Below are 26916 nucleotides of genomic sequence, written 5' to 3'. Positions count from 1 at the left end.
GAGCGAAATACACTACATGTCACGGAATGATCCTTATTCAACGAATTAATGAAATTGATGTCACTGTCCGATGTAAAATATCTAGCAGGCGCACGGATTCAATCTTGATATCATATGTTGTTTGTATCATAAAAATCAAATCCGTGCGATTGAGGTGTTGACTACTGCTATATAACTTGATAATGTGGTTATATCGGTAGCAAGTATATCGAAACCCGTTTGACACTCTGCTCAATAGCAACGTAGTAATACTCAGACGCCAAGTGCATTGCCCGGTCTGGCCTAGCTTGTTGAGGCGTAAGCTTATATTCCCTTGCAAGTCATCGTCGGAATTGATGACAAAGCGACGGAAGAATTGATTTTATGGGATTATTATATCATTTGATTGCTCCAGTTGATACAATTGCCGACGTTTAAAATGTGAATATGTACTTTAGCATTGTGGCACTATGTGGCCCGCTACATTAACATGGGCTATCCCTTCACTGAAATGCAGGGCTGGAATTAGCAATATGACGCCCGTGACGTCATGAGGTTCACGTTCGTGTTTACACAGAACCTTTCAAAAAGGTTCGCGTTCACACGAACCTGAACCTTTCAGAGGTTCACACCATCCCTAATAATTTGGAAATGTAAAAAGAGGACACTTTTTCAGAAATTTCAGACATGCAAAACTGGAGAAGAATTCTCAAAAACCGGTAAATTTTTACCACTTCGTGATCGGTGGACTAAAAAAAAAGGTCATCACTTCTGCCCAGAACTCAAAATAACGTTTTTCTCTCCACATTGCCAGGTGGATGACTAAAAAAAAAAAAAAAAAAAAGGTCTTCTTTTCGCTCAGAGCTAAAATCACCGCTTTTCCCTCCGAAATACCCGCCGGAGCTTCACTTCTGCGCTAATTTGCGGCATGTCACTCGCAATTTCCTGTATATCTGACCTAAATTTTCAAAAAAGAGGACAAAATCTCAAAAAAGAGGACGAAAGGGCGTCCTCCGAGGACACTTTCAAAAAAGTTTAAAAAAGAGGACAAATCCTCTTAAAAGAGGACGTATGGTAAGCCTATTATTACCCAACGACAATTTTGGGATCCCGAAGGCTTGTTAACTAGGGTAAGTGTTCCCCAGCCGACCCTAGGTTAGTGAAGGTTAATAACCACTGATCTGCCCTGTCGTGGCTATGTATAGTCGGAAATTCCTTCCACGAATGTCTTAACGAATTATATGTAACTGCCATATTTTTGATTTCGTAAGGTGGACACGCGGCAATTTGTATCCCATAGTGACTTCACAATGCATTAGAAGCGTCACGCTTCAACGCCAAACCTCCATACCCATTAGGTATATGGACTTATCACGAGGTATTGTCATAAATATTCATGCTTCGACAGTACAACCCTGCGTCAAACAATTTTATTCCATTAAAATTGCCGAGATGAAAGCGCAACAGCATACTAAAGAATCGAATGCATTTGATCTCATCAAAATTTAAAACACTGTTAATAATGAAACATAAATATTTTTCCTCGTCTTACAAATTAAAAATAAGCATGAAAAAATATTGGCACTGCTGCGTCCGTGCATCTCGTTGCATAGTATGGCATTGGCTATGTGAATTGCTTAGAGTAAGTATGGATAAGAATCGTTGCAACGAAGGACAAAATGATGCCTGGCCGGAGGCCTACGGATTTTCTATCTACGGCAAAGGCCCGGCGCATATCGTCAAGGTTATAGCCGGGACCGTGGCCGATAACTCCGGGCTTAAACCCGGCGATCAAATATTGCAGGTATGTTAGTTATTGAAGCAAGCGTAATTTTATGATGTACCGTGAGTCTCTCCTAGCAACTAGAGACGTAGATACCATTTAATCGTTTTTCTGTGGGTGTTGTGTTCGACGTTGCGATAAAGATGCGTTAATCATACATAGTGGCGATTATACTGAATATCAAATATAAACCGCGGAATTGCATAGGATTTCTTGCCTAATGGTGAGAATTCAATATATTAGCAATAATTTGTTGGGTAACCAACTTCGCGCTGTCCATGAGTTCTGCTAAATAACTCCGGTATCACTGGCTACAAATATCTTAAATATTAGCATAACGTGAACTAAATATCACTTCCGGGAGTCAATTGCCCGAGCTATACTATGAATCCGTGAGACCAGTCCCATCGACACAGAGAATATCCAAATATATATCGTCGATTGTGGTAACGATTTTTAGGGCGACACTTTTCGTTCTTTCTTTCGACATACTCGATAATTCAAACATTCATTTCAACGCCTTAAGATCTTTCGTTAAAATAATGGTTATGGTTTTATATGTCACTATATATGTGACACAAACATTTTAGATCTTTCGAACTGTTCGCGTTGACATGTGAGCATGCGATACAATTGCAAGCAACCGTTGCGTAATTGAAACTCATGGATTTGGGTTTACGTTAATGTTAAGGTTTGGGTTCGATTTAGGGTTAGGTTAAAGCTAGGGTTGCGGTGTGGGATTTTGTCAGTGGTTAATTGGTGGGTTAAGGTTAGTTTTTGGGGTTATAAGGTCACATGCCCGCGTGTAGTAGTGTAAGCGTAGCATGCTCACATGTCGGAAAACCCTGTCGAACATCTAGTGAAATCTTAACAATTAGGCCTATTCCAATTAAAATATAATGATATTTATGTCGAATAAAAGGCTTCTTAAATATGTTTATTTAGCTTGTTACAAATTAGAAAATTAAAAACCTGAAACATCTACAAAATTAGAGCCCTAGCTAGATGATGTTGATTTTGATATAACGAATATGTAATCAATTATATCATTTCATTGCGCCTTCATCCATGTAGATCAACGCCGACGACGTAAGCGGTTGGTGCGCCGAAGACATTACCAAGCTGGTCCGGAAGCTCCCCGACATGCCTCCAAGCTTAGGAGTGGTGTCCCGCGTCCGAGAAATATCATTGACGTGAGTGAAAAATAATTATTTGATCGGCACGCTATCTCGCGCAGCAATATCCGACGTCTCATCAATATTTCAAGTGTTCCAAGCGCTCTGCACAACAATTGAAAGTGTCGCATAATTTGCAATGTAGGCCTACTTCATTGATGGGAAATGCGATCATTACGAATGCAACACGCATGGGTATGTAAACTCTGACTGCTGCCGTTGCTCAAAGTACAGATTTTTAGTGGTGTGTCCAGATTTCTGCCATTCATTCGCACAAGGTTACGGACGGTGACTATGATCAGAGGTTGTCGAAGTTGTCATGGTTGGAACTCAAGTAGATGTAGAAGTAATATCTACTCAATAACAAGTAAAAGTAGCAATTTTAAAGGCACGAAAAAACTACTTTAGGTAGAAGTATGAAATAAGTCAGAATTGTACTTGAGTGAATAGTTTTAAAATGTAGATTGATTGTGTAGATTTTAGCAATTGATCGGAGGTGTCCAATTTCGAAATTGCAGTAGGAATCTTCGAGACTAACCGAAAATTACTAATGACTTTGTATAAACAGGGTCGATTTTCGAAAATATATTCACTTACCTTGATACAGGCGACATGTCGCCGTGTTTCGTTACAATTTCAGACATAGAATTTATGCAAAGATATCGTAATACGAATTTATACATTACAAAATTCAAAATGTGTAAAGTAAAAAGTTTCGTCTGAAAAACTGATACATAGACGTGGAAGATGTATAGAAGCAATAAAACTTGAGTAAGTAATAAGAGTAGGCAAGTCCAACCTCAGTAGAGCTACGTCGTTGCTATCCACCTCTGGACATGACTTTACCGATCTTGACAGGCCTACGCCGATAACTCGCCAATTCGGGTTCAGCCTGGTGGGTACGTTTCCTGTCAAAATACATCAGATCAAGAGCGGAAGTCCGTCGGACGATGCCGGAATTAACAAGGATGACATCGTCATCAAGGTACTCGATCTGACTGCAATGCTATTATCACATGTATCGCGCATATTTTGCTTGCTTGCTATCGTATACAGCCATGTTCAAATGCTGGGAGTTCTATGGTCAATCAATGGACAGATTATATCTATATTTTCATCTGCCCAAGACACACGCACGATGTACAATGCGATATAAAATACACACAATGCCATAGATTCTAGTCAGATGTGGAGATTTCGTCGGGTTGTTTGGCTTGGGGATCGACTTATCTTAAAATATTTCTAGTACAAATCGGGCAGCATGACCCGTCGACAAGCCAACGCGATGCTCAAATCAGGCCGCAGTTAATTTGAGTTCGGACCGGCTTCCGGCTGAAACACGTTGGACTCGATTTCCCACATGCAACAATAACAAATTATATATTTACCAATTTGCTGCATAACTATACAATATACAGTCTTGTTATTACATTAGGGACGTGTAATATCATAATTGATATCTTTATCATTATCTGAGATCGTATGTACAGCGGGAATGCATCATCCGTTTTTCGATTGCAATAATAATCTAACTGGTATACACAATTGTCAAATCACCCTAATATCAAAGTGCATTGACACTGTCCCGCGTTTAAGTACTTCTTGCCGTATTACCAATACTATTAACCAGGGTAAATGAATTATATATTAGAACGATGTGTCACGCTAATTTGATAGGTACACTCAGTATATGAGAATCGTTTTTTCGAGGACACCGATATCGTATAGCCCCGATATCAATAATATAGTATGCATCCTCATAGGTTCCAATAATTGCATCACATCAATAGATCTATACAACACATGAATTTTGTATGAAACAACAAATGAAATATTATGGATTCATATTATATTGCTACTTCAACATCATCGGCGAGGAAGGATAAGTTTGAAATTTAAAACATATATAGGTGCGATATTCATGTTCTTTCGAATTTGCGAAAAAAATTTGATGGAACTGCATACCCCTCTCATTTCCCTGATATGTAACAATTTCAGATCGACGGTGACGTGATTACGTCGTTGTTCCAAGCGCGCCGGCTTGCGGATAATGCCGTTAGGAACGGAGGTATCAAAATCAGCCTCATACCCGCTCCTTCGGTGATACCGTCCTCGGTAATCAAGAGCGAATTGCCGAAGAGCACGAAGGTCAAGGATTTCGTGAAAATATTCGAGATGACAAGGCCGGGTCACGCGAAAGCGCAAGTATTCATCGACAAGGTAATCACGGTATACGATCCTTCTGCTTGCTTCGCGCGCTGCTACATCTACCGACAGGTGGTCAAAGTATAGTCGGCGCTGGTACTCACGTCGAAGTTACGCAGCTAATTTCGAGTAGCTATTTCAAAGACATGCAAAAGCGATTTCAGGTGGAAGTATAGAGTGTAAGTTGTTTCCGAAAAGTGGATATACTTTACGCGGTTAATCGATGTGGCTACTTTCGGAATCCCAAGATATATATTCGCGACTAACGTAAAATGATAAAGGACACTACGCATATACGTCGAGTCTTCTAACATATATTCAATTTCCGTGATCCGCGGGCTATTTCACGCGGCTCTAGCGGCAATTTCACTCCTAGAATTCATACAAAACTACGCAAAATCTCAAAGCTACGTTTTACTTGTCAAAATCAAAATCATAAAAAGAAGGTATATTTTGCCTAAAAAACTGTTCAAGTACAAGTGGTTGTAGCCTAAAAACGTATTCACTTGAGATACCTACTTTCCAATTGTCTTATCGACAAACTCTCATCTAATTCCGAATACTGTGTGTTTTTATATTACTATCGTTGCTATTTTGTTGTTATGTATTTCAGTCGGATGAAAATAAGTTTCACACACACACACACACACACCTTTTAACACATATTCGCACGGTATCATTGACTGGATTCCCCTATTGCGCTCATAAAGCATTCAATTTACACCTAGGTTATATAACCACCTAACGGAAGGCTGTTCTCCCCAGATCAAAGATTTGTACCGCGACCGCCCGTACATTATCGAAGGGATAGTGCGATCTATAAGACAATACTCAGAGGACCGCGACATGGAAGGCTTCGTATATACTTTGACAGCAATTTTGGAACCGCCGGAACAGTCCATAGTCATGGATGAGCTGAGGTGGGTAATGGAAAGAGGAAAGAGAGTCAAAGAAGTCAGCGTTGCTGCTTAAGTTAGAGATAGAAGAAACGCTAAAATTCCTACTCAATTACAAGTTGAAGCTACAATTTTCAAGTTACCAAAACTACTTAAAGTGTATGCAGAGAACGAGAGGGCTGAGATATGCTCAAGTAAATAGTTTCAAAATGATTTTTCGAGATGTCGCATACTTTTAGCAGTTAATGCGGGAGTGATATCTATTGACATTGCAGTATATATATCTTCGGGACCAATGCAAAAAGACTAACGGCACTACAGATGGGTAGGATATTAGTAAATATACTCTGTTACCGTGATACAAGCGCTATTGCACGCGGTTATTATGACAATTTAACTCGTAAAAGTGGTGCTATCTTGTCACAGAACTATACTTTCTAGTTTTTAAAATCCAATTTAAAAGAATAAGTGACTTTTCCCTAAACCTTCTCACCGGGTGCAAGTAGAGGTGTATTTCGTAATGCAAGTAGAAGAACCTACTTAAGTATCGCTTCTGGTAAAATGTGAGGCAGGGTTGTAACCAAGGCACAAGGTTCCGAGTCACAGGTCAATCTTATTTTTATAGTTTTGACCCGAGTCAAGTCGAGTCATTTTCAAATCATCAAGTCCCAGTCCGAGTCCAAGTCAGTAAATAGAGTGATATAGAATGGCTCGCATTCATATTATCGTAATTTCCTCAGTCTTAATAGTTTCCGGACGTATTTTCCATGTACCAGGACTGATGGACGAAATACCAATAATGCGGTGACTTTACTATTCTTCGAAGTTACAATGAAATGTCTGACTTGGCTTCCTAGTCTCGAGTCACGTGACTTGGTTGGAGTCATGCCCAATGAGTCAAGTACAAGTCGAGTCAATACACAAATTGACTCGATAGGAGTCGACTCATTTTACACATTTGAAAAAAATTGCTATAGAGTCAAGTCGAGTCACGAGAAAATCGTGACTCGAGTAGAGTCATAACTTGAGTCATTGCAACCCTAATGTGAGTCCGTAATATTGTCGTCAATATTGTGTTGCAATTCGTTTGGTATCTTTACACGATAAAAATGGTAATAATATGATACATATATTGAATACAGCTTCTTAGTATTCAACGCAATGATGCTACAGTGAATTAAACTTTTCTCGACAATGTCACCGAATACCATGGCAACCAATGGCTATTTCCGAATTACAGGGAATTTATGCCTTCGAGTCACAAGAAAACTTACGACTCATTGCTGATGAAAGCTATGAAGGAGAAACAATCCGAGGTAACATTTGTAATAAATGTCGCAGATCAACTTTTGTCGATTGTTTTGCTTACGCATAAAGGCAAGTTGCTCCACTTGAATAATGCCAAAGGTGGGCGGAGTCAGAGGTTACATCGCGGCACTTATGAGCGGAAAACGTCAATTTATGTAACGTCATAATCCGGTCATGACGACTTTTCTGTTGTAATTAAATAATATTGATATTCGTTGCCTCACCCATCAGGTCTTATAAACATAGTGTCCCGATTCGTGTGTTGATAATGCATTTATCAACTCGCAATCTGTACATAATGAACATGAACTGGAGATCGTAACGACGACTTCAATTTCAGCTGAGAATGCGACGGTTGAGAAATTTCACAAGGGACTCATCACTGCCACCTATCGGATTCCGTGACGCTGTCGTTCAAATGGACGTCGAAAATTGCTTCGTAGCTACGATAAGGTACTTTAGAGCTCGCGAGTTTTAGCAGGGTTGTAACCAAGTCACAAGGCTCCGAGTCACAAATCAATCTCACTTTTATAGTTTGAGTCAAGTCGAGTCATTTTCAACTCAACACCATGTCAAGTCCGAGTCCAAGTCAGCGCGCAAAGGGTCGAGTCCGTGTCATGGTATTATGACTCGAGCCCGAGTTCAAGTCATTGTGTTGACTGCTCAGTTTCCCGATAAATTCATGTTGAACTCGCTTTTTATACCTCTGTTTGGTGATATCGAATGTTTCGCATTTACAATATACTAATTCTCCTCACTTTTAGCTGTGTCTGGTCGCATTTTCAAGTATCAGTACCATTAGACGAAATGCCAATAGTGTAGTTTTTGACTATTCTACGAAATTACAATGAAATGTCGGCCTAGGCCGTCTGAGTCTGGAGTCATATGACTTGTTTCGAGTCATGCGCAACGACTCGATTCCAAGTCAAGTCAGTACACAGATTGACTCGAGTCGAGTCGAGTCATCTCCGTATTTATAGAAAATGACTCGAGTCAAGTCGAGTCATCAGAAAATCGTGACTCGAGTCGGAGTCCAGTCGAGTCATGACTCGAGTCATTACAACCCTTCGTTTAAGCACCATTTCCGTGAGTCAGGATCAAGATTGCACTGGATCCATAAAATGTTCCATAAACATAATTCTTACAAACGTAATATATCAATAGAAACACAACCCAACACAGAGTATTCGCAAAGTAATGAAGAGCAACTGTGCGTTTTTACTTATCTTTTTGTTCTAGCACGGCGTATCATGCGTGTCAAGGGTATCGGCCTATTCGATAATGATAAGTTATTGTAGGCCCCATTATGGGCTAGCAGTGGTTCTCAACGTGGGCGATATCACCCCCAGTGGTAATTTTGAGAAATAGGGGGGAGAAAATACCGAAGGGGCGACAGGAGCGAAAATTTTAGGACCTCCCCTGAGATATATTTAATTAACATGACAAAACAAATGTACGTAAAGGCGTCTTATTTTGCATATGATGCGAACAACGGTGAACTCAGTGGAAAGTAGACGCGGAAACCGGTTATCCGAGCATCTACAACCCAGGAAAATTACCTTTTTTAGTAAATTCACCAGCGATCAGAGTTAAGTGAATAATCTTGTTCATATGTCCACTTTTTCGGATCCGTAAATATGGGGAGGGGGACAATTTGTTTCGATATTGATAGGGGGGCGATGAGTCGAAAAATTTTGCGAGCATCTGGGATAAATGAAATGGGTATTGTCATCCGTTTCTTCGCCAACAAGATAGTATTAAATTTCAGTCGCGTGGTGGAGCAAGGGAGTGAATGATCTACATTTTGTGAGTCAATTAGGCTCTATCAATCAATCAGGTTAATTAATATTTTCATCGTTTCAAAACATCACAAGACTGCGATGAATGAAAAGATAGGAAGGTGTCGAAACAACTTGGAGTAGCCTTTAAGATCAAACACCCACCTTAGCGTATAGGCGAAGAAAAGAAGAGGCATGTTCAATAAAAGACACAAGCGACAAAATGTTCGGTCATAATTTTTAGGGATGATGGGGCCGTTTGGTTCACGCAGGCGCGCAATATGCGGACCTTAATAAAGAGGTTGCCGTTTTCAAACAAATCTTTGTGGTTTCTGCCCTTCCAGAATCTTTGTGACGGAGAGTTGACCAGATCTCCTAACACCTATAATCAGAATCCCCCGGATATCAGCTTGCTTTTTTGTCGTTGGGTCAAGGTGGTAGTAACCGCAACACAGGATATCAAACACCAAACACGAACTATATACTAATATTAGCGAATTTTTCGTTAGTTATAACGATGTTCAGGTCTTGAATATTAAAATGACTCTCTTATGTCACTGCCGCGTGCTTGTCCTATATCTCCGCAATCCCGCATAGTTATCTATGTCTGATATAACGGCAAATGATGTTTGGATCCAATGTGCAAAATTTATTTTGAGCCCTATATACTGGGTGCAATGCGGTGCTGTTGCGGGCCTCAAGCGACTGAGATGTTTAAAAATCCTGCAATAAGACTTCGCTACATACACTTTGTAATGAATTGGGAACGAATTGCTTACCCTGGATAGTGTCTGTACTGAGTCTGACTACTACTTCTGCACTATCTTATGCAGCGGCATAGACAGAAACGTGAAAGTAACTTTCAATGGTTAGTTCAATTGGTTCTTATCGAACCAAAATTACATACTGTTCAATGCGGATTTACCTAATTCTGATTAGCGGTTGCAGGCATGTATGATCTATCAGATGTAGAATTCTATCTGCGAATGTAAGCATGGACAGGAACTGAAGCTCAAGTGTACTTATCAAAGGTTTGGGCTACACCACCGTTTGGTATCGTGTTTTGATGCAATTATAGATAGCTACTTTGTAAATCCGTATAGTACTTGTATGCACTTACGGACTTCTTGGAATTACAATGTGACGTCAAGCGCCGCCAGATGTTCTTGCTCAATTCATGTGTGTGTTCACAGAGAACCTTTTACAAAAGTACAATCCCGAAGAGTTGCTTTTAGAAGTACTATTTTTTCGGCGTACCAAAGTTGGTTTTGCTGTCTTTTCACTACCTAATCAAGTGGTTATGATGTTAGACTACTTCTATTTCTATTTAACAGTTTTCAGTTTTTAGCCACAACTATAGCACCAGGGTTACAGCCAAGTCACAAGGCTCCGAGTCACAAGTCAATTTCACTTTTATAATTTTGACTCGAGTCAAGTCGAGTCATTTTCAACTCACCACCGAGTCAAGTCCGAGTCCAAGTCATCGATCAGAGGGTCGAGTCCGAGTCATGGTATTATGACTCGAGTCGAGTCCAAGTCAATACGTTGACTGCTCAGTTCCCAGCTAAAATCTTGTTAAACTCACTTTTTATAACTCTGTTTGGTGATTTTGAATGGTTCGAATTTATAATATAGTAATATTCCTCACTTTTAGCAGGTTCTGATCGCATTCTCACGTGCTAGTAACAATAAACGAAATCCCAACAGGGTGGTTACTTTACTATTCTTCGAAATTACGATAAAATATCGGTCTTGGCCGTCTGTGTCTCGAGTCATATGACTTGGTTCGAGTCATGCGCAATGACTCGAGTCCAAGTCGAGTCAATACACAGATTGACTCGAGTCGAGTCGAGTCATTTCCGCATTTTGAGAAAATGACCCGAGTCAAGTCGAGACATCAGAAAATCGTGACTCGAGTCTGACTCGAGTCGAGTCATGACTCGAGTCATTACAACCCTGTATAGCACTGTAATACTTACTTACTATCTACTTACCTGAAAATAGCTACTTTTACTTTTGCTTGAGTAGAAACTTAGGACGTTACTTCTACTTCAACTTGAGTACTAACGATGACTACGATGGCTATTTCAACCACCGCTGCTTGCTTTGTTATCGATATTTTCTTAGCATTGATTTGCAGGATTGCAACCAAGTCATAAGGTTCCGAGTCACAAGTCAATCTCACTTTAAAAGTTTTGACTCGAGTCTATTCGAGTCATTTTCAATTCATCACCGAGTCAACTCCGAGTCCAAGTCAGCTAGTAGAGGGTGGAGTCCGAGTCACGGTGGTTTAACTCGAGTCCGAGTCCAAGTCCGAGTCCGAGTCCAAGTCATTATATCCACTGTTCAGTTTTCAGGTCAATCCGGTTCAAGACACTTTTTTCAACTCTGCTCGAGTGTTATAGAGTGACCCGCATTCATAATACCGTAATTTACCTCAGTCTTAACAGTTTCTAGCTCTATTTTCCAAGTATCAGGACTGATAGACGAAATACCAATAATGTGGTAACTTTACTAATCTTCGAAGTTACGATGAAACGTCGGTCTTGGCCGTCCTAGTCTAGAGTCATATCACTTGGTTCGAGTCATGCACAATGACTCGAGTACAATTCGAGTCAATGCAAAAATGGCCTGAGTCGAGTCAGTTTAGGAATTTGAAACAATGACTCGAGTCATTACAACCCTGTTGATTTGCTATTGTCATTTGCTATTTTGCCATTGCTATTGTTATTGCTATTTTCTATTTGATCGCACTCGTATCAACGATCTCCATACGACTCCTTGGTCATATCGCTTACGTTAGAAATTCTAAACAAGGCCGCCGCGTTGGCGTCTGTTTTCGTAATTTTTTTTCGCGTCTCATCTCGTATCGAAAGAGCTCATACCATAATATTTTTCAACTTGAATCGGCATATTACAGTCTTTGTGATTCAGAATCCTGTCCCACAGCGTTGATCGTGTTGACATACTGAACACTATAAATGTCACTCGAGCGTATTCATTGACGCAATTTGCGTGACTGCGCGTGGGGCGTGCTCGGAAATGGGTACAGTCGATTCCCAAACACAGTTCCTAATGTCGTGAGAACTTCTTCGGCTTTTCTCACGCGCTAGTATTGATCTGTGCGTTGTCAAGTTGGTTACCACGTATCGTAAATCGGGAGTGTAGTGCATCACTCTCATCGATGGTCGACGGTGTGATGTGGGTATGTGTGTGTGTGTGTGTGTGTGTGTGTGTGTGTGTGTGTGTGTGTTCGATCACTTCCGCAGTCACGTCCTCTTCCATCTTGCTATACGGACATCGGACATCGGCGATCGTGAATTTCCTATGCTGCCTGCAATTTCCCTATTGTAACAAAACTAAATTACGAGAACACTTTGCATCTCTTTGCAGTCTACACAGTTTCTTCTGTTCTTTTACAGTCGTATTCCCATCCCAGTCGTATGCCCAAGAATAACACCATAACCTAAGGTCGGAGGTATAGTCAGTAACGAAGTAGGCTACTCCTACTTTCCGAAGTACTTCAAATCGATTTTATCAACTCGTACAACTTCCTCGAGTGGTAATGACTTTAGATTGCTTCTACTTCTACTTGTCGATTTTCAGTTTTTTTTAGGAAAAACTAGGCCTATAATACTTAATTTTCACTTACATGTAAATCGCTACTGCAGCTTTTATTTGAGCATCGACTGTAACCTCATGTACTTGACTGTACATCGACTGTGACCAACACCATCTAAGGCATCTTACATCAATTGCTATGTTCTACTATAGCGAACCTAATGTAGTAGCGAATTGATCAATTTAATATTAGTGAATGTTGGACCAGTGTTTTACAGGTTCAAGAACACTTCCGTAATATATTATACGGATTTGGTGCTGCTACTCTTGATATGTACCGCTCGCTTAATCTGGTTTGTGATGGCTACATAACTTATCACTGAGCGTGCGCTAGTTAATGTATGCTTTGTCCGCGACTTCGTTTACACCTGTTACACTCAAATGTTTTGACTCGGTATATATATGCAGTTGATTATTCGGTTTTACCCCGGTAGTTTCGTTTAACCTATTGCGCAAATATTGGCGCAGAATCAACATGACCGCGAGTCATCGAAATGTACATGCCGCTATTTCGAGCGATGGATTTTGAGACGAATCATCACCGTGAAAGTAAAAATAGCAAGTCCATTAATCGTGAATCATATATGCCCATTGCCCTCGTAGCTTTGCAGTTGGTAATCACTACCTATACCGTTTTTCCAAGTATAATACTTCGGGTGTGTAGAAAAGTGGACAGCAGCGCACCATAGATCATCAGCATAATTAGTTACATAACCATCATCACTGTTTTGGGTGCGCTTATAGCTACTGCAAATCGACAGATAATTATGGTTGCGTAACTCTAAAAGCCATCAATGTTATAGTAAATACGACCTTAAAGCGGTGTGGTCACTATTATGGTCAGCAAAAACGATAACACTGCACGGTTACGTAACATGTTCTGTTGTTACTCGTTTTACCCAATGAAGAAAAATGATATGTTGCGGGTGTGGAAGTATTCGTTCGAGTTATGTCATCATATCTTTCTTTGATTGATCTTTGCAACGGAATGGGGGTATTCACGGAAAAACACTCTTTTTAGACAAGTTCAAATCTTCCGGCGGTACATGAGCTTCGGATTGACTCTCAGAGGCCAGAATCCAGTTGTGATCCAATCCGTTGACCCAGGTAAGGATTATTGCTGTGTCGTACTGATAAATATCGTTATTTCCGGGATGCAAGGTTATAATCTTTTCATCAGCGCATTCAAAAGGTAGACCCGTCTATGGATGTATGAATGCGTCGTGTCTGATAAATTATAATCATATGCAATTCCGGTTTACCAAATTCCTCTCATGTCACTATAACATGAATGGAAAATCGGAAAGTCAAAGAGATTGCGTGGGGATAAGCATAAATCGCCACTTGCGTCATTTTGGTTGAAATAATATAATAATATTAGGTCCGATGTTGGAAGCTCAGGTAATTTTCGTTCGAACGAATCTTTCTTTGATACTTGATCTCTATTGCCAGATGTCCATGGCGTCGCTTTCTCCAGTGAATAGGTCCGTCAATGAGCATAAACTATAGTTAACAACTTTTTGTTTGGGGTGGATTCAAAATGTTGAAGCAACGTAAATATTATTAATTACTATTCTAATTCCCTTATTAATGAAAATTAAGCGGTTACAATATGTATAGTATTCTTGAATAGTTTTGTAACCTGGCATATTGTGGTGCATGATGACACTGATTCTGTCAGGACGTAATAATGGCTGGGTAAGAGTTTTTGTGGGGGGAGAGGTGGTGATATTATATGGATGCAGGCCTGCAGGGGTATGGTTTCATACGAGCAAAAATATTTTTTGTTTTCTGATACTATCGAATTCTATAACGAGGACACGTCACCAAATTAGTAACCTGACACAATGACAGTATTATTCTACTATCAAGCCCTACCATCACTCATTTTCTCCCATTTCGCGGCCCTGTGACTCATCATTAGTCATCATTCAGCCGGGCGGGGGGGGGCGGAGCTACTTCACGCTCCGACAGGTCTCGCGCACGAATACATTCTTATGCGATTCACTATACTATCATACCAGTGATGAATTTATAGCAATATTTTATTGTTCTCGTAATAGGAAAGATTTTCGCCATTACTGCCACCGCAAATGAGATATGACTTTAGCGTCTTTAGGTTTCGGGTGGTATACGTTTTAGGTTGAATAGTGGATTGGTTATTTGTTATTGCTCTTATCGTAGCACTCGGCTACGCGTAGGTAAACCGGTAAACGATCATTCTTGGTGTAACTTGTTAAATAGGTATTGCTTATTTCTTCTGCTCCAATGCTCCATGCACCACCCCAAAATTCAAATTTGTTTGATATCACACTACCCGCCTGAATAACAACATTTATGCATATCGAACTCATTTGCATGCCTATAAACAGACGATGGCCCCTGAACCATGTAAAGTGTTCCATTGGAAAGTCCAGATGTTTTCACGGTCGTAAGAATGCTTGGAATTTCTCCAAGAAACCAAATCAGTTTTGATATTTCGTACAAATAAAACGAAAATAATGCTGACTATTGCTACCGGTATGTTGGAGAAAATCAGCAAGATTCATTTCGCCTATAACCGGATACACAGTATGGACTTTTCGAGCCGAAATTCAAGTGCCAACGTCTCACATTTCACGTTATTTACCCCCATAAATTCGAAATGAATTTTAGTCGACCGTTTTGCAACGCGAGGCGCGTGCAATACCAACAGAAATTGACAGCCTTGACAGCGGTTACGGGCGTTTCATGTCAGCTAGAATATTGTTATTGTAACAACGTTTAAATCCAATTTGCTTAACAGCTACACTGATCTTTTGGAGCCGAATAGCCTATAGGTTACAAATCATGGTTATACGGAAAGAAACATGGCCGACTGATATCTCTAATTACAGCCATCGAACGATATAAAATGTTCGACTCGAGTTTTTTCAATTCATTCATAAAGCAAAATAATGGACTAATACAATGAAGTAAAATGAAAATACAATTTTTAAAATACCGACTTTGGCGTCACATGTTCAAGATGACGTATAGCACAGAAAATGATCAAAAACAAGAGCGCCCTCGTTATTGCGTCATATAACACTACTGACGTCATCGATTCATTGGATTATCGAAACGCGGCCAATCACATTCTATTTCTGCCTGGTAGGTTTATTGTTTTATTTTATTTTATGACATCATTGAATTCACTCGACCTTGAGCGGCGCAATGTTTGATCACGATTGGCATTGAACCAATTCGCAGCCGCATATTTCCAGACTTCAGAAGCTTAAACTTGTTACATGACACTCTTTCGCAGACAACCTCTACGAGGGAGAGGGTTGATGCGATATGCATTCGGTCAACACAAATAGAATCTCTCGATTGTATATAATTCAACATCGTAACGAAATATATTCGATACTTTTTCGGCAAAAGCATTTGCGAGTGCGATGTGAGCCAATAATTTAAAGTTAGCGTGATGCGCTGTTTACATGCAGTGACGTAGCCTTGATGGCGAAAAACCACATTTGCTCTCCCCTCCTAATTTCGACCTGGACATCATGATGTGTCAAATACGTCATATCCTATCCACAACGTCACATACTTGTTGTAAACTATACCCACCACCCCAATTATCATCCTGGGTTGGCCTACCGCCCCGTTATATGTACTGCTGTACAAAGCATCATTACTATAGGATTCGGACAAAACTAGTATTGATGATTCGACACATATCGAGTATTACGGTTCAGGTACGGCCTATTAATAAGACATGGTATGTTTATTTTTGCGGTCACAACGAAAATGATGCCAGTTACACGGCATGCAAAATAATTTCGTATTTCTGGAGCATTACTTTTTCTATTCGAATAATTGCAAATTTAAGCCGACTCGGATTCTGGTGCATGAATCGTTCTCCCCGGGCCTAATCATTACATAAGGAAAAAGGGGAACAATCTTGTAATGTCCAATCCGCCAAAGGAAAATCATCAATGTACCTATACAATCCTACACTAAAGTAAAACTTGTAGGTCGATCTGTTCTTAACAGTAGCCTTTGTTGTAACAAAGACAACTTGGCGCCATTTCATCGCTGAAATATTTTTGACGGTTTTTATGACTACATTTCGCTTGTATGCGGTCGAAAGCGGATTCTTTCCCGTGCAGTGCGGTTATTTATATTTTGATACATTGTAACATCGCCGCGATGCGGACTCCCAATTCGACATGGACCTATACCGCAAACTATACGGAACGTGAAACACCCACCGGAATATCCATTCTTCAGAAGCAATAAAATACACTGAATATTTTGCAGGAGACTAGATGTAGATTGTAGATACAGATCAAAATGTGGGTGATACAGTTTCTTAGTAATATATATATATAGGGTTGATTTACTATACCAATCTGTATACCCGTGAAAATAGAAGCCAAGGAAAGCATCCACTGGCCCATAAAACGAGTTCTAAAACACTACTATAAACTCGAGAATGTTTTGCCAACGCATTAGGTATAGATTCAAATCTTCATCGCTATTTAAGGCCAGTGGTTTGTAATCTATGTGTCCGTATTCTCACGTTTCAAGTTTAGACATGCTATCTATCATTTAGTATAAAAGTAGAATCCATATGAAATGGAGGTCTTGAAGTAAGTCACTTATTAATTAATAGCGTGGCTAGTTCCGGCATTTCAAATATCCGAAAATAAGAATATTCGGGCTGTATATGCCCACCTAGTTTTTATGATGAGCATTTTTTATCCGGAATAAGCCTCTCCATTCAAAATTAAGGACTGAGTATACTTCTAGCAATGTACGTTCCCACTAAGCAATGAGTCATAACAAGGAGCCACGCTGCGGGTAGCCGTTCGAAACATAATTCGGCATTTTTCAAACGCGAATTCACAATTCCAATATACCAGTAAAGCCAATTAAAGTGTATTTCAATGAAATCGAACACCAACAAAATACACCGTAAGCCGAATATTTCAGTCCCACGCCAAGATAAGAAACACAAACGCACACATTAATTGCCTAGGAAGGGGTCGCGTTGTCTGACAAACCTTTTTGTATGGAGATGGATGGTGCGTGCCGTGAATTTATCCATATTATCTTTGGGTAAAGTAGGATCATCCGAGTATCATTGTGCGTAACCTCTGGATGAAGCACAATCAATTCTCTCTGACTGGCGGAATAGGCTTGAATGAAAAAGTCCCGCTTTTTATCCTCTCTCGCTTACGTGCTCACGCTTACCGAGAGCAAATATATGAGATATCATCAAATCCAAGAATGTCAAGTCGACCGTCGCTAGCATAGCGGGTATGTGTTTCCAATTCGGTAATAATAAATAATTAAATAATAAAGTAGACAGTCAGAATGATTAAAATATTGAACTTTTACAATATTTACATTTTTGGAGCATTTATTTTGCTAATTACGCAGACAGGGAACGATATATAATTAAAATCACCTAGCGGGTATGTAATAATTAGCAAAGGTTGCTGCATACTTTGGTCGACAGGGAAATGTACGTAAGACGTAAAGGGAATTCGATCGCTCTATGTAAATTGATTAGTTGATAATGGAGTAGGTGGCACTTGAGGTTGTCTTCTTTAAATCGATCGATCGTGTGGTATTGGACTTGGTCGCTCGTGAATGAAGTACCTGTGTGCCGTCAGGTTACGAAATTCATATTCCATATCAATATAGGTAATATAGCTAAATTACCTATCGATACGATTCAAATCGCGAGGTCCAAAGTTGATCTCCTACCTCGGAGCACTACGTTTCACGATCGGACGAAATTGGAAGATAGTCTTTGAAAAGCCTGTCAATGTTCGTGTGAGTACTCTCCGTTGATACGATAAAGTCAATCTATAACCTGTACGGTTTTATAACTTCTGCGATAGGTCATATTCTAAGGTGCACTGGAGAGCTTAACGCAATAATATTAGCCACGCAGCCCAAAAGTAGGGCTTTGATGCGTGTTGCAAATACGTGAGACCGTAGGGGTATTCGGTAACAAGTGAAATAACGCCGCGCTAATCACGATATCCAGTGAGCTATTTATAGTTTTGCGAAATCGCTAGAACCTCTTCTAAATCTATGCGTTTTTGCCGATTCGTGTGCACAGATTGACAGCTGCTCGTTCCTATCCAACTTCAAAACATTTGCTGCATTCACCAATCAGTAGCAGCCGAAACAAAGTATAAAAGGAATAGGTTGTACAGACCGCGCTTATGCGACTTAATAAAATGTTCTATATACCTTTCAATTGTCATCTGTTTACGACGCATTTTCGTATTAAAATAAGCAATCTTGGTTTATAATTCTGCGGCGCGCCATAATGAGAAATGTTTAATCCAGCACGCTGCTTATAATCCCGAATTTATTTTATTGAGCCGGGTAATTGAAGCCTACAAATTGACATAACGCAAGCGCGAGAGTTACAAATCCGCATATATGCAGGATTAGTTGGTGTTATGACGCTTCCAGAATATACACTCTGTGATTGCTTTGCAACGCCTTCAACCCGTGCCGAGCTCTTGCTATATGCCCGCAGCGCGAATTTCAAGATGCAAAGTATTAATGACTAGTTGCTATATGAAATGATCTTTGTACCGCGGAAGATGTGTCGTTGCATTTGCCAGTAGAATCGCTTCTCAATTTTGACTGCTCCTGGCTTAGAAACCAGCCATGTTATTCATTGTAGGGTGTAGGGAAAATAGTGCGGTAATTGAGTTGTGCTGTGTAATATAGGCTCATGCGAAGATGCATTATTGCATACACATTAAACAGTCGCAAATCGACATACACTGCAAGATAAAGATAATACCTGGTGCAAATATCCATTTTTGGTATTTTTTGTAGACACTTTGACTACAGGTCATTTTATCTTAGGGTTACCATATTTTGGAATCGGGAAAGGAGGAAACTTTTTCAAAATTTTCAAACTTAGAATACTGGAGTAAAATCCGGTACAAATGGTAAATTTTCCACGATATTGTGGTTGGTTGACTACAAAAGGTCAACTTTCCGGCTCAACTCCATAAATACAGTTTTTCTTTCACACTTTACGTTGGTTCACTAAAAAAAGGTCGTCGCTTGCGTTCGAACTACGAATTTCCTATTTAGCGCCATTTGTGCCCATTTTCACCAGAATTTATCCACTATCTTAGCTCTAAAAGCTGTAAGAGAGGACGAATTGCCGAAAAGGAGGACATTTAGGCGTCTTCGGATGACATTTTCAAAAGCCTGAAAAAGTAGGACGTATGGTAACCCTATTATATGTGTAAGCCCGCACGTTGACACCTACAAGCTCTCTCGCTCCTCAAAACCAACTCAAATTCATTACCGATAACGCAATTATACAACGTGATCTTCAGTGTCAGTGTGATCTGCAGCGTCAGGTCGACAGTCGCAGCATCGTACAGCGGTGTTTATAAACAGAGTCAATCCACATCTGGGCGCCAAAAATAATAATAATTATTATACACGAATCATGCATTCCACATGAAGAGACCTTCACTGGTAAATAACCGCATTACCCTTGAATAAGGTCACGATCACGCTTGGCAGATGTCAACTTGAAAGTCTTCGCGTAGTATATACGTATTAAATACATCAGTCAAGTGTGCACAGAGATGATTGCGTGTTTGGATAAATTGTCATCTCAATATAGTATTATCGTGGTTTTTAAAACGCTTAAAATATAGGTATCATATACGTCCTGTCAACAAATGTGTGTATGCTCGCACTCTTGACCGTGATTATCTTCAAGTTCAGAAAAGTAGCCCCAACTAGAAACGGTCTCAACGGTACATTAACCCTCATTCACGTTTATACGTATGCGGTTGAAAATTACCAGGTTGACGATTGCAAGAATAACCCACACAAATCGGAGATCTTCAATACACAATGCACAATAGTCTCTCTATGTGAGCGTTTTCAAGCTTACGTTGGGATCACGATCTCGTTGTCGATATGGGTGACAGAAACGCATAGCTTGGAAAGGGTATCTTTCATCTTAGCCCTTCAGAACGTATACGTTCGCACAATGCCGACAATATATGCCTTCCGAGAATCGTGATGTACGCACTTGCATATAAGTTGGCGTTATTGTTTTGCGGCACCACGAAAAGAGAAGGCTGCTGATTTTGGGGATGCGTCATTTTAAATCGGTACAACAGTTTAAGGGCATGCTTGGTGACGTATGGAAGACTAAAAGCTGTGCCGAGCGGGATTTTACCAAATCATTGAACACCTACCAATGAGTTGCCGCTCCTTGGCAAAGCATCAATATTGTATTTTATTCTACACGTATTTTTCGTTGTGCAAAGGCTAAAGGCGAAAGCAAAATCTCTAATGCGCCCTACATAATAACAATATTTACAACGTAAGCCTCACGAATATCCAGTAACGTATAGATTTTTACCCCTTTATCGCTATGAAATTCGACACTGAACTATACATGACTACGTTCGTATTTCCATGGCCGCATTCCAAACCAAAGCGCGATGACATCACCCGTCTTTGAAATTCTCCGATACGGTTTGGCCAACGGCAAAAATTAAAATAGCCTATGATGCAATGCTGAATCACCAACTCATTCATTAGTCCCACTTCAACACAAATGGAATGCCTAGCCAGGCACTACACAGACAATCATTCGTACGATACCTGTGAAATAGACTGTGTCCCGTTGTCTGTAGTCTACACGAACATTTCCAATTACGGAAGTACAAACCAAATGGGGGTGATGATGGACTGCTTTTCTGCCACATATATCAAAATATACACGCGCGATATAATGCGTTGTCCTAATCTATCAGTGTGGAACTAGGGCTATTTCAAACGAATGAACCAAGCCCGACAGTTTAATATCGCCTCGCGGAATATCGACTCGCAATACCACTCGCCCTCGCATACTTTGTTTGCATTATTTCCAGCACAGGCTGATACCTATGAAATATTGTAGCGAGAGCCAAATATCTTCAATATATCGACCAGGGAACAATGCGAATATGCATAACGTAAACATATGGTACTGTGATGCAACAACGTTGCAGAAATTTGAAGACATAGGGGCTCTTTTCTACAGCTAAGCATCTATTTGTTTCCATACCTACTCGGTGTGTATTGTGTACAAGTACAGTGTACACTGTACACTGTACACCAGGGGCGGGCAACTTCTCCAGTCGGCGGGCCGGATATAGGAAAATTAAGTACATGGCGGGCCGGATTGCTGAATCGATACATTATTTGCCCATTTATCCACATATACAAGGAATAAATCGCCTTTAATGAATGTATTTTAACGACAGCAATGTCACTTCAAAGCCATTTCTCGCCGATAATGACGAGGATATAATGTGGATTTGAGAACAGCATTGTCATACAGGCGCCGCCATGCCAGCTTCTCTCTGATCATAGTGTCCTATATGGTGTGGACACAAGCAAATCTCACGACTCAGTGAAATTGGTCTACGTCACACTTTCCATTTGGTCAAAGGCAATTTGACGGTAGTTTTTGACCGACTTGCCGAGCATTAAATTTGATGAAGCGGGTATCAATCGAAAGCTACCGCTGTGCTGGTTGCGAAAATATATATTCTATCTGCTCGTGGTTCTGGAACCCCCCTCCCCCCAAAAAAAATCAGCCTCGAATGTTGCATTGTAACGGCGTTTGGTATTGTGACGCAGTCATGCCGTCTGAGCTGCTCGGGAGCAAGCGCGCACGAGAGTGAATGCTCAATCGGTTGGCAGCAATGGCCAATACGTTTGTGGTTTACTCTGCTCCTCGCCTGCTCCCAGACGGCATGGTTGCGTCATAATACCAAACTCCGTTACAATGCAACATTCGAAGCTGATTTTGGGGGTTCCAGGACCACGAGCAGAATAGAATTTATATTTTCGCAATCAGTACCGCGGTAGCTTTCGATTGATACCCGTTTAATCAAATTTAATGCTCGGCAAGCCGGTCAAAAATTACCGTAAAATGGCCTTTGACCAAAGGGAAAGTGTGACGTAGACCAATTTCACGGAGCCGTGAGATTTGCTTGTGTACACACCATATTGGACACTACGCTGTGATCAATCAACACACGGTGCAATCCCTAATTAATATTTCAAGGCGTTCGATAAGCCCGGCACCACAAATTTACCAAGATATTAATTCAGTAGGGCTGAATAGGTGATGAGATAGCGCCGTTGTTTATCTGTGTGGCCTATTTTATCTCGATATTAGAATTCATGCGGACTGCGGCATCTACGAAATTTGAAAAGTGACCCGCGACCCGTTTCGAGTTGGCGACTCCTGGCATAAGCGGTGTCTTACAAAAGCCTACAAGTGCATGTGCCGTGCTACAAGTCGGCGGTTACAGAATCAAAAATTAGAAATATCGGTCTGGTGTACATGACCATTGCAGTCTACAAACACCATGATTACCACACACGATATGAGGGTTGAGTCCATCGTAAATGCCAATAATGCAAGTCTTGTTGCTTCGACGAACTTACGCGCAAGCTCCACTCGCACGCTGCGCACTGCGTGCGTGTCACTAAAATTTGACGTAGTAAGCAAGTAGCGGGGTATCTCGGCAGACTGTAGCCGCGGGCCACATTATCATATAAGACGGAAAACTGTCCGCGGGCCAGACAAAATCCCTTCGCGGGCCGTATGTTACCTGCCCCTGGTGTACACTGTACTGTACAGTACACCCAGTGTAGATACACACTAAATTTGCGAACTTGACGATCGATAATACGTTTCTTCGTGTCGGTGTTAGCAACAATTAGGTGGCCCACGTGTTGCATATTCAACAATCAAATGTTTTGGCGTTTATTGAGTCACAGCGGAGCCATGGAGTTGTTGGCTTACTTGCAAAGTTTACCTCCACCATGTTTTATATATAGCAACATATAATCTCCAGTCACCATCCCGGTATAGCAAGACTTCACTTCATAGTTACTAGATATGCGTAGGCCTGCGTAGCCAGAAGCCGTGTACTTGACTACCTGTACGTACAATGTATAGTTGTACGCTGTACAGTACACTGTGTACAGTACATTTTTAATGTGACTCATAGTTACAATAAGGGGATCATTCTGCTCCGTTTGCAGTCGAGAATGAAACTTGGGATTACGAGATACGTACTTTAGCAATTCTATGATACCGTCACAGAGCGCAGCCACTTCGGCAGCGATACCAAACCGTCATCCGTCGACATGGTTTTAGAATACTGTGAAAACACACAACGGGCTTAAATCATTGTGGCTTGCCTCAATACGTTCTCAGCATAATAACCACTAAAGTGGTTGGATATTTACACTGCGGTCTAATCATAAGCTCCCGTATCCATAATCGGTTTGTTTGGAAACTAATCCAATCAAAAACCCTCAAATCCATCCGCCTTTCAAGCCTCGCCAGCCCCAATCATTCTAAAACAAAAGACGTCTCTGTGTGGAATCATAATTCCATACAGAGTAGTGGGTGTATCTTTCATCATTTTTCGTTACCTTGGTTTCTCCAAGTCTGCATTGAAATATTTCCGTAAGGCTTGGTTGAATTTACGTCTTATAGACCTACGCCCTTAACTTGAATTTATATTGTGTAATAAGTAAAATCTCACATTAATTGATCAATAATATGGACGTGGTACAGGTTTTATGACGGGTGACAAACGGTTTCCTGCGAAAAATCTCCACAATATCAGAGTCGAATAATCCCGCTGTAACGATATCGTTGTCGAGCTTTGTATTCACAGACGTCGACTTTTCATATAAGTGGCGATTAGACATGGTATTAATCCAATAGCGATTTACTTCCTGTCAATATAGAGTTCATAAATTTCAATCAAATCGAATGAGAACATTTATGTCCGAATTTCGAGTGGATTTGATGACCTCATAAGTGTATGGAACAAAACATGTGTGAATCTAAAGTGAAAACCAGTAACAACAACCGTAAATCACTATGTCACTCGCAAATCCCTGCATTTTAGAAAAATTCATGATAATTTTCATGTATTTCATGATGATCAGGATTCATGAAGTCGATTCGACGGAGAAAGCTACGCCAATAAAAATGTGATATCCTATATCAGTGGTTCCCAACGTGGGCGATATCGCCCCCCAGGGGGCGATTTGGCGATCTAGGGGGGCGAAAATGACGAAGGGGGCGACAGGGGGTAAAAATGGACAAAGGGGGCGACGGGGGGCGAAAGTAGCGAAGGGGGCGATAGGGGGGCGATGACGCGTAAAATCGGCTGACCTTTTTTTTTTTTTTTTTTTTTTTAGTCATCCACCTAGCAATGCGGAGCGAAAAAACGTTATTTTCAGATCTGAGCGGAAAAAGATGACCGTTTTTTTTTTTTTAGTCAACCCGCCGGTGATTACAGTCTGTATGCCCAATATCGGTGCACAAAATTTGGGGGGCGATGATCGGTGTTGACCTTGAAAAGGGGGCGATGGGTCGAAAAAGGTTGGGAACCACTGTCCTATATGAAAGGAATTTTAGTGGAGTCGAATATTTCATGAAATGAAAATGTCGGTTTCGAGTTCCTATTCACCTTGACAACGTTGCAAAGCTTGCGTAAAATGGAAAGTTCCGGAAAAGGATGACATGGAGTCGAAATTGCATTGAAATTCCTTCGTCACGACCCAAACGGCTCCTAAATTTCTGTTTCAAAACTAAATGATTTAGACATTTCCTACGGCATTATTTCATTATTTTACTGTTACATATGACAGATGCTGCCACTTGACAATATACTCACCGAAAATCCTCTAAAGCCCATCATTCACGGTCTTGGAATATGATTACCGCACGAGACGTTTTCTCTCCTAGGAACCCGTTTCTATTTTGACAGTAACCGAGTTTTTCTGATATCACGCAATTAATCCCACTTTACTAACATGCAATTATGCGACCGCCTATACGTGGAAAGGAGAATAAGTAAAAGACATAGGAATACGATATCTGATTGGAATTGCATCGGTTATCTCCTTGAAACCTCTTCGTCGCATCGGGGATGCATTTGAAACGCCATACGGTGCATCTAATGTTGCCTACGACAATATTCCTATCTGTAATCTTCCCAAACCTGTAAATATCCACTTTTCCTACAAACTTTGCCATGACGCAATCAACATAATCTACTGTGCACTTTTACTCCTTAGAAGTTAACTTATTCCCACGGTTAAAGGCGCTAACCGGCTTGATGAGTAAGCAATATAAGCGCAACTGACCGTCCTTATCTATCCAATCTGTGTATGAGAATTTGTGACCCATCAAATACCAAACACTTTTAGGGAGGGTTATATATAGATGCACGAAATTTAGCTATCGACAAAATGCGTTTGTAATAGCAGAGTAAAAACACAGATCTTACTTTGTAGACGATTTGGACGCAATTGGAGACTAAATATATTTAGATCAAACGCAATCGCTCATATGCAGCATAATTATCTAATACGAGAAATAACATAATTTGAATATGTTTTGTTATGCACTAAGGTGACGTGGAATATCGTTTTCTCGGCATATAAAAGGTCCTACATACTGATTTTATTCGCAGGATCTCCGGCTGAAAAGGCAGGTTTGAGAAAAGGCGACGAGATTCTATCATTGAACGGATTGGACATCACGTAAGCAGTTACTTACCTGTAGCGATGTCATATTTCATTCCTATGAAGTTAGGCACAGGCACATAAAATAACAGAAGCATAATGCCAAATACCGCACGAACGGTAAACTTGAGTTGTCAATAAATAGGCGCAACGATGGTATGATTGTGTCAAGATGTTATTTCCCACTGCATGCCTACAAGTCGATAATTTCCAAATAGTGACGCAATCAGGGAGCAATTTATCAATTTAAAACGAATCAATGCATAATTCACTCCCATAGCGTACAGCACGCCGTTACAATAACGGGGAAATGGATTTTTCACGTGTGAAAATATTAATTTAGTACGTGGTATTTTGTGTTGGCGTTAGAATCCTCGCATATTCTATAATATAAAGGAAAATATTTGACCAATCGAAAGATGCCACCGTCATCTGCCTTAGCAATTCTGGTACTAAATCAGAAATACTAGAAAATGTTCAAGTAGGCAGTCTACTTGTCACGACTTGAAGCAAGAATTTACTGTCGATGCAAAATGTCGCTGGTGAATCATTACCGCGCATGGGATACTGAA

General features: G+C 40.5%; 1 protein-coding gene across 1 annotated transcript in view; it reads left to right on the top strand.

The window, feature by feature from the left end:
• The first annotated feature begins 1612 nt into the window (after positions 1-1612).
• LOC145443596 (delphilin-like) overlaps positions 1613-26916 on the top strand; it is a 54723-nt gene continuing 29419 nt past the window's right edge. Inside the window, exons 1-9 of the mRNA XM_080321539.1 lie at positions 1613-1783; positions 2837-2955; positions 3796-3922; positions 4936-5157; positions 5908-6062; positions 7279-7354; positions 7687-7799; positions 13767-13852; positions 26293-26362. Of these exons, the coding sequence (XP_080177665.1) occupies positions 1628-1783; positions 2837-2955; positions 3796-3922; positions 4936-5157; positions 5908-6062; positions 7279-7354; positions 7687-7799; positions 13767-13852; positions 26293-26362 (1124 nt within the window). The 5' untranslated portion in view covers positions 1613-1627. The remainder of the gene's footprint in view (positions 1784-2836; positions 2956-3795; positions 3923-4935; positions 5158-5907; positions 6063-7278; positions 7355-7686; positions 7800-13766; positions 13853-26292; positions 26363-26916) is intronic.

Source organism: Botryllus schlosseri, chromosome 7 (genome assembly GCF_051294905.1).
Source record: "Botryllus schlosseri isolate E-star chromosome 7, Bs_hap1, whole genome shotgun sequence".
NCBI lineage: Eukaryota > Metazoa > Chordata > Ascidiacea > Stolidobranchia > Styelidae > Botryllus > Botryllus schlosseri.
The sequence above is the reverse complement of the archived record's forward strand: the minus strand, read 5'-3'. Positions and strand labels throughout refer to the sequence as shown.